The 9,389-nt window shown below is 44.6% G+C and overlaps 1 protein-coding gene across 2 annotated transcripts in view; it reads right to left on the bottom strand.

The window, feature by feature from the left end:
* Window positions 1-945: 945 nt before the first annotated feature.
* INTS9 (integrator complex subunit 9) overlaps window positions 946-9,389 on the bottom strand; it is a 76,426-nt gene continuing 67,982 nt past the window's right edge. For both annotated transcript variants that reach the window (XM_086624303.1, XM_086624310.1), the window contains 3 exons: window positions 5,630-5,728; window positions 3,191-3,328; window positions 946-2,381 (listed from right to left, as the gene is read on the bottom strand). In XM_086624303.1, coding sequence (XP_086480429.1) covers window positions 2,205-2,381; window positions 3,191-3,328; window positions 5,630-5,728 — 414 coding nt within the window. In that variant the 3' untranslated portion in view covers window positions 946-2,204. The remainder of the gene's footprint in view (window positions 2,382-3,190; window positions 3,329-5,629; window positions 5,729-9,389) is intronic.

The raw sequence follows: 9,389 nt of genomic DNA, 5'->3' as shown, positions 1-9,389 counted from the left end.
GTGGTTCAGAAGCACAGCACCACACGGCTGCAATGAGGGGACAGCATTGTGGTTTGTAAGCAGCCATGAAGTGCTAATTACTGAATTTGCTTCCCTTTCCCAAAAGGCATCAGGAAAAACAGCAGAGGAATTTCAGGTTTGTGGTGTGCTTTCACTGTGCAGGCAAACTGATCTTCTCTCGTTCTTTGCCCCAAAACAAGCTCTTCATGGTGAATTTTTACACTTTTTGATCATTCCCTGCAAGGTCCCCTGTGAGTCCTCCATGGTAGCACACAGACTCGGATTTCCTAACACTCAGTTGCTCGAGCACAGCCTTCACCAAGGAGAAACTTCTGCCTTCGTGGTCTGCCCACCGGCACACCGCTGGGCTGCCCATGCTCAGCCAAGGCGGCTGCAACAAGCACCAACGCAGAGCCTCGGGGCTGGCTTACTGAAGCAACAAGCAAGTCCGCTACAATTATAAATGCAAATGAGTATATTCACAAAACGAAGGCTCTGGAGCACTGGGAGCAATGCTGGAGCTGGTCCAGGCAACAAGGAGAAAGATGCTCTCACGGACTCACACATTACAAGGTCCACTCTCCCCTCTCCCTCTCCTCCTGCCTCCTCAGCTCAGCCGAGTTATCACATGGCCTCTGCGTGTTAAGGAATAATCTTTCTGGAGATTTAATTACAAGGTGAAATACGTCCAATTCTTTTACTTCATTTTCCAGTGACGATAAAGAAGCGGAGCTACTGCGAATGTTGTAAACTCTATGAGGATTAATGCTACCGCAACAAGTTTTTTATCACATTAATGACATTATTTCTCTCGCGCCCATGACATACACACAGAGCAAAGGTATGGATGCCGGAGTCGGCACATCCAATCGAACAGACGTCCTAAATGTGTACGAAACGTGATGTGGAAACTGCAACAGCAAATAGTTTTTATTATAGAGCTGTTCTTCCACTGCCTTCATCTCCGCAAAGCTATAAACTGAAGGAGTGGGTATATTTCACAAATGTGTATATACATGCACCGGCGGATGCGGAATAGGCATGCAGATGCTTTTATAAACCACAGAACGTGCTTCCTTCTTGGCAGTCTTACTATGCTTTTTATTTTTAACACCAAATAAATACAAAACAATCCAATAAAAAACAAACAGCAGTAAATCTGAGAAATCGGTCGCTTTTAAAAGCAATACTATTAACTAAGTTTAGGTCCCAAATCTATGATTTTGGGAGTGAAAAACCTCCCCAGGTCTGCAGTACAGATGGCTTTGTGTAAATGACTCAGTATTTCAACCAGGATTTGGGACTGTGGGGGCTGAAAGGACAGGTTTTTGGAAGGTAGAAACAACAGGCACTTAAATCTCAAAGGTTTTTCATGAGCACTAGGAGTTTAACTACTTCACGTACTTTCGAAAATATCTTCCTGAGATACCTCCTCCACTAATGATGGAGAGACCCAGGAGAAACCAGTCTTGTGTGTCTCAGTGAAGAGCCTGGAGCTGGGTGGACAAATCTGATGGTAACAGGTGAGGGTGCAGCATCAATAACCACTTGGCGCTGCTAAAGCATATACAGCTTTTACAAAATCTCGCTGCTTTTGCAAGGAATGGCCAGGCTCTTGCTGCTTCGAAGCTATTCTGCATGTCCAGCATATCCCCCTTTTTCTATTTTTATTTTTATAAATCTTTGCCTTACCATCTTTCTCATTCCACTTTGTGCCAGTGAAACTAACGTGCACAATGAAAACGGAGGACAGACGGGAAACTGGATCTGGTAACTGGGAAGAAGCAGTGGGAAGAAAAACAGTATCTTAATATCTGAGGCCATTGTTTCAATATCCTTGCAGTTTTCTCAGGTGAAGAATTGGGGCATACAATGCTGAGAGGGTCACACAGATAAATGTCTGCATCAGCGCACAATTTCACCCTGACCTTGTAAATACACACGCTATTTATTTACTCTGCAGTTCATGTCTCCTGTAAGATGCCAACTCCCAATTTTGCAGAACAGGAATCCCCTCGAAAGTATTCCAAACCCGATTAAAAATAAAATCTAAAAAATAGATATTAAAAATACTTCCTTCCTTCTCCATGAAGGGGAAGGTAGTTTCTGGTGTCTTTGAATCAGGAAATTCTCTCTCCCTCTGGGAAGCTCTTAGCTCTGGTGCTTTGGGGTGTCTCCTTCCAGAGCACCATGATGTCCATGAGCTAAAATTTCTGCAGGAATTTGAGAACCAGGTCACGCAGTTTCACCCTCAAAGGTTCATCGTTGTCACAGATGATGTGTGTGGAGTCCTCCTCAATCTGAATGAGGGTTTCTGCCTCCTGGAGGAGCACAATATGGCCCTTGGCTGTGTCTTCCACCTTCACGTCGCTGAAACCATGCTAGATGTAGCATTGGGGAGGGAGTAAAAGAGAGAGACATTACTACAGCTCAGGAAAACAGGTAGAGATGAAATATGACCCTCACAGAGATGAATAAACTATAGAACAGAGAGTCTAAAGCCAACATGTTCTGCTACACCAGGTCACTGCAATTGCAAAATCTTGAGTGATAAAAACAACAAATGGCTCCTTTAACTACAGAAATGACCATTTGCTGACATTGCTGCCTCAAAGATGATCATACTGGAGAGCTACTGAACCCCAGGGCAAACTTCCTCACAGACAATCCTGCCCTTTTTCCTGCTGATTTTCTCCAGGAGTCTTACAGGTGAGCACAGAGCAGTAACCAACTGCTGGCAAATTCAGCCACCAAGTCCCCTGTCCTACAGCTCCCCAGAAAGCTTCTCCATCAGTGGAGACATTTCCAGGATCTCTTCTTCACTCGGTCACCTCATTTTCACAAAACTTGTAGGAACTTAAGTACTTTTGAGATCTCCTCCCCACTGTCCAAATTTATTGGAAATCAACCAAATCCAAAAGTTACATGGGGGAAATTCACGCATCCACAGTGACCACAAAAGCTCTGCTCCCATGGGAATCCTCTGTATCGAGACATGACTCCACAGGGAACTATTCCCTCCATACTCAGTGCAGGGACACACATTCCCCAAAGTACTTTGCTAGCTCATTACTCCCTCTCCATTTCAAGCCACACTAAAATTATTGCCCTTTCTCTGCTAGCAAAGCATCATGTTTCTGAGGTTAGTAGAAATTGGCTTGAACCTTGCTTGCCACCAAAGACTTCTTACCTTCTCGAGTGTCTGCACAAACTGGTCCACAGGAATGGAGCCGCTCAGCAATGGCTTCAAAGGTTTACACTCTGGCACGTCATCACTCACCCGCTTTCTCTTCTTGCTGGCCGGAGGTTGCACAGGTTTTGGAGGGAGCTAATGGACGAGAAGGTGCACAGTAATGCAGTGAATCGCATCAGATTATTATCATTTAGTTGGAATAATAAGCACACGAGATAGAAAAGGAATACTGATTTTGTTTTCAGTGACCAAAGGGGAACATTGCAGTGCTGAAGAGGAGAGGAGAACCCCAGCCTTGGGCTCCACTGCAGCTCTGCACACACAGCCACCATTTATAGAAATAACTTAGCAGGTTTAGTTCCAATCTCTGTCATCTTAAAATTTCTGTCAAATTCAGTTCTGTTCAAATTTCCGTCACCTTAAAAGTCCTGTCTGACTCAATTCGAGACTGAAGTCTTCTATTCTAGCACTCAAGTACTCTGCAATATTTTCTAGGAATCATGCCTTAAAGAAGTCAATACCTTGAAAATCACACTCTAAAAGATGCAACAGGTTGAGAAACAGGCAAATCCAGAGTAAGTAACTACTCAGGTAATGAGAAAAATGGGTAATTTATTTCTCACTGGCCTCAGAAAAGTGAGTCTTTAGGAAGAACTTGAATATAGACAGGGAGGCGTGAGAGATGCTGCAGGGCCTGAAAAATCACTGGAGCGTGATCTGGATATAATTTTGTGCTGCTTCAGAAAGCTCTCTGCCTTAACTCATCCCTGAGACCCTTCTCTGTTAGCAGGGAGGGGAAGGCAGGGTTGGCACGTGCAGCAGTAGCTAACCTAGCACTGTGTGTTGCTGAACACACGGGAGAGGTGTGGGGTTCACAGAGAGCTTCTGAAAGACCCTTTCATTTCATGGAGACAAAAAACAGATTGCTGTAAAGAGAACAGTGAGGAAATTATTGTGCAAAGTAGGTCCATGTGTCCTGTGCCAAGTTAGTCAGGTCAGGGAAGTGTCAGCACTCGTCTTTCCCAGTGAACAAGCAACTCGGTCTCTGGGAAGAAGGTGCTGGGGAAAATTTCTCCGAAATTTTGGCAAGACCATTCACTAGGGATGCGTCTGCACAACACACAGGGAATTCGCCTGAAGCAGCCCCAGTGCCTTGTAGCACCGTGTACACTCCAGGTGACAGACTGGGCTCCTCTCACCTCTGTCTTTCCCACCATGTAGCATCATGTCTGAACCTGCTGCTGTGATGTGCCCATGTTTCTTTCAACAGCCAGGGAAGGGAGTTTTTCATCCTTGGGAGAGAAATGCCGCCCACTCAGAGTTCAGTTCCACAAGCAGAGATGCACTTGAGTCACTTTACAAAACCCACCATTCTCCCTGAAGCTGGTGGGCCTATATGCATGTATCATGCTATCTGTGCATGAATCACTGACACAGTGGGTCCCAGACTCAGCCAGTGCTGACAGATCCCACTGTGCTGGCTTATCTCCAGCCACATGTAGGGGCTCTGGCATTTTAAGCCTAGTTCTAAGTTTATTTGGCATCAGGAATCAGAGTAGAGAAGGGAGTAAATGAACAACGCAAAGGAGAAAGCAGTCTCAGACCAACTGCATTTTAGTATTTCGATTTGTTCTGTGTTGCCTAGTGTTTCTAGGGAACTGACTTGGAAAAAGGAAGACTGTCTGCTGTGCAGTGATACAAATCCTTAACCAATCTTTATGTCCCTGCATTAAAGACATTACCCTACCGGGCCCTCTCCGCAAGTGCAGTGGGCCCAGCCCAGCTCTGCTGCCCAGCAGGAGAGGCAGCACCGTGCAGAGCGTGGCTTCGCGGCGTTCCCTGCGTGCTCATGCATCAAAGGAGAAAGGTGACCGGGGCATCCACTGCTCAGCAGGTCTACCAGACATCGTCTCCCTCTGCGGAGCACTAACGCCAGGAATTGCAGTGTCAGCCTAAAGAAGGCGGTAGGAAAAGAGCGTACGCTCCTACTTTGTACGAGGATGTACAATCTGCTTCTTGGGGAACAGGGCAGCTTCAGGAAAATGGTCCCTTCACATGTCTAATGTTTCAGGTCATCTCTCCCCTTTGATCCTCAGTCCTAAGTCCATGAGAAGCTGACTGATGCTGATCCTGTTGTATGGGTTATGGAAGACAGCAGTATGATTTGTAGCCTCTCTTCAGGAATAATCTCACTTCCCCTTTTATCTTAGCCAGGCACATGGCCAACGCAAAAAGGGTAGAGAGATTTATTTGCATCCCGCTCTCTTCTCTAAGTGTAGTTCCTCACTCGCACATGCCAGGACAGAGCATCCGACAAGGACTCTGCTCTGGTATGGAAAGAGTTGTTGGAGGGGTTGCCTCATGAGAACAGCTGGGGTCCCAGATGGCACGAAACCTGATGTAAGGACATTTTTTCCCTTTCCCATTATACTGTACCTGCAGCACATGCTTGTTGTCTTTAGTATGCAAGACGGCAGAAACTGTTGCTAAGGAAATACCAGGCTTAATCTCCAAGGGCACGAGTGAATCTGCAAGCTAAAGCAAAAGAAGGGTTTTGTTCAGCAAGTAATAATCTCAAAATTTGTATGAATCCAGCTGTGATTTAAATTGGCCGCGTGGTATTTTTAAACATGGACTAATCAACTGTAAACACAAACTCACTGACACAATGACAGAGCACTCCTCTTACCTGCTTAGCCCTCCTTCCAGCTCTTAAAGCCTCTGACTTCCATACCATTATCACAACAGCATGAGGCTTTCAGTAACCAAGGCAAGTCTCAAAAACGTAACCATTGAAGAGAACCCTTGTTTAAAAAGATATCAACTTCTTTATTAATAATTCTGATTGGCAAATCTCTAATTTGGCATTACTTATTATGTTTGCTATGTCGATGGACAATGAAAAATCAAAGCCAGTTTCCTTTCAGTTCCATAGTTCTGTGGCATTCTGGCTGGAGAACAGTTGGAAGAGAAGGGTTTCTCCTTAAAAACCCAACGGCCCTGTTGACTGGTTTGAAATTTTTCCTTACAACTTCGCATAGAAACTCTTCTATTGCCTTTTATATAATTATTCTCTGAAAGAAATAAAATTTAGTCTCAGTCTCAACTTTGAATTCAATGGCAACCTCCCAAGATCCTCAGCATTGAGAGCATTGGCAGTGAATGTGGGGTGGGCACTACTGCACCTGCTGAGACTTGTAGGAAGCACCTCTTCCAGTAATGTCTCCAAAGGAACTCTGCAGAAAAGGGTGCTCATGAACACAGAAAATTATTCCCTTTTTTCCAAGGGAGTTCTGGATGACAATCGACGGAACACCAGGTGCCCTGGGGTCCTGCCCAGGACTGCAGCCAGGATCTAGTCCTAGATAAACAGGTACCTTCAACACCACATGGAGCAGCAGTCCAAGCAGTTTCCAAGTATCACTCCCAGCCAAGCACATTCCTGTTATTCACTGTGGACCTGAAGGTAAGAATGCATAAAGTGTGCTCTGGGTCCATGGGGAAACCCTGCAGGTGTCTCACAAAACGAGTAAGATTGGTCACATGTTATACCACTGGACAGAAGGACTGTTCAATTGCGAAGGCGAGTAACACCTAAAGGGACAGAACCTACTTGGCTGTTTTTCCCAACAGTCGTACCATCAACCTACCCAGACCATCAACCCATCTCACGTAGAAAGAGCCTCTACAAGATGATCTTCATCTGAACTCCATTCCCTTTCATCTTCAAACACGTGACACCTCCAGTTGGGGTCAGATATTAGGAAGAGCTTAACCTCCAGGTAAAAGAGCTCTTTTGAAACTTCAGGCATCTACTGTAGCATTTCCATGAACCAGAGCTCTGGAGAGCCAGCTATCATCATTGCACTGCCAGCAAGGTAACACCAGCTCTCTTTGGCTTACCAGATGCTCCCATGGATGAAAAGCAGGAAGAGAAACTGAACAGCTTTTAGAAAAGCATGGTAATTTCCCATTTTTGAGATAGCGCACCCGAGGCAAAGAAAGATTAAATTCCTTACCAAAGGCCATCTAGTGAATTTTCAACAGGATCCAAACCAGAAGAGGGATGGAGCACAACAACTGAACCCTGTTGCTTCTCAAGAAACATCAGGTATCAATACTTTACTGCCAAATACTCTGGTCTGCTGTAAATTTTGATTACGTAGGTGATCACTCTGTTACTGCAAAACCCTAATCCTTGTGAATACAGAAGCAAGTGAACTTGACTTTAAAAAGTACTCACTACTGGCCTAATCCTTTTGCCATCGAAGCACTGAGAAGGTTTTTCTGTTGGCTTCAATGGCAGCAGAGTTCAGCTACCTCAGATAACTTCGGGAAAATCTCACCTATCACTATCACTATCGAGGGCTGGAGCACCTCTGTTATGAAGACAGGCTGAGAGAGTTGGGCCTGTTCAGCCTGGAGAAGAGAAGGCTCTGGGGAGACCTTCTAGCAGCCTTCCAGTACTTAAAGGGGCTACAAGAAAGCTGGGGAGGGGCTTTGGACAAGGGTGTGTAGTGACAGGACAAGGGGCAATGGCTTTAAACTGAAAGAGGGGAGATTTCAATTCGATCTAAGGAAGAAATTTTTTACATTGAGGGTGGTGAAACATTGGAACAGGTTGCCCAGAGGAATTGTGGATGTCCCATCCCTGGAGATGTTCAAGGCCAGGTTGGATGAGGCTTTGAGCAACCTGGTGTAGTGGAAGGTGTCCCTGCCCATGGCAGGGGGGTTGAAACTATATGATCTTAAGGTCCCTTCCAACCCAAACCATTCTGTGAGTCTATAAAGTTGCAGGAACATTTTGAGAGCACCTCCTTGAAATAAAACAGTTCGACAGATGATTGTGTTGGAAAAACACAGACATTTTATGGCTGCATTCAAATCCCCTAAATTTTGCACATATTCAGACTTGGTGAATCTCAGAAATCAAAATTTCATGGAGCAATTCACATTGCTGTCTCTCTGGGACTCTGCTCAAGATCTTTAAAGCAGTCAATTTGAATACAGCCTTTACAGTTTGTTGTTGAAGGCTGAGAGAATTAAAATATAATGATAATCATTGCCTCAGGTTTCCCCTGGGATCTAAAAATATTAACACTTGCAGCAGTGTTTTACGCTGCACTTTGCAGTGGTCGAAGGCACTTTCCATTCCCACCACCTTCCAGAGGAGGATCAATACAAAATGGACTCTAATGAAGAATACATGGCAAAATGACAAACACTGTAAAGAGAAAGATCCTTAAAAAACAGAGAGCTGCTTAGAATCAAAGTCCTCTTCTGTCACTGAAATACTCTGATATTAACATTCATCCAGATTTTAACCACATAGTTGGTAAATAGCAACACTTTAATTACTAACAGTCAAAAGACAGTAAGATAGACGTTCATTTTTACTTTCTCCAAGATCATCTCACAGCCCTCTCCATGTTGTGGCCAATCCTTTCATTATAGAAGTTCACTGACCCAAACCAAAAAGGTCATTTAATCACATCCAGTAATGCACCCGCCAAGACCAGACAGCACTGCTCTACTCCTTTCGACTGACCTCCTGCGCACACAAATCACAGATCTCTTCCAAAATGCCGGATTAAAGAAAATCTTTTCAGAGAGACAGCAAATCTTGTCTACACTCCAAGCAACAGCAACTCTGCCACTTCCTCTCAAAAGCTGTTCCAAACTTAATTTTCCTTGCAGCTAGGAAACCGTGTCTTATTTCAAGGTTGAATTTGTCCAACTTTCAGTTGCTGGATCTTGTTAGGCCTTTGTCTGCAAGACTGAAAAGCCCCCCACTATGCAAGAATAAATGTTTCTTCCTTCCAGTCATTATCACAAGTCTAATGCCACATGCTGGCATCAGGAAAGTCACGGAAGCAGAGGCACATGGCACTGAGCACTAACATCACATTAATCAGTCCCCTGCCTATGGACGAGCACTTGGACTGCCTTAAGACAAACTTGTCTGTGTATGTGTACTGCGTATTTCATTTTTTAAAATTCCTCCTGTTAAGGCAAGTTTGAAACAGTGACCAAACAAAAAAACAAAAGTCATTGACTCTTAGTTGCTTGAAACTGCAAGTGTCGATGTGAACCTTGTAACAGTTGAGGGAGAGAAGAGTCAGCTTGGGAAGTTCTGGTCCATGATCAGAGCTGTCCACCTATGTTCTGACAGAGTAAAGACATTTTTACCGTAAAC

The sequence above is a fragment of the Tauraco erythrolophus genome, chromosome 2, assembly GCF_009769465.1.
Source record: "Tauraco erythrolophus isolate bTauEry1 chromosome 2, bTauEry1.pri, whole genome shotgun sequence".
Taxonomy (NCBI): domain Eukaryota; kingdom Metazoa; phylum Chordata; class Aves; order Musophagiformes; family Musophagidae; genus Tauraco; species Tauraco erythrolophus.
This window is presented reverse-complemented; position numbering and strand designations above follow the sequence as displayed.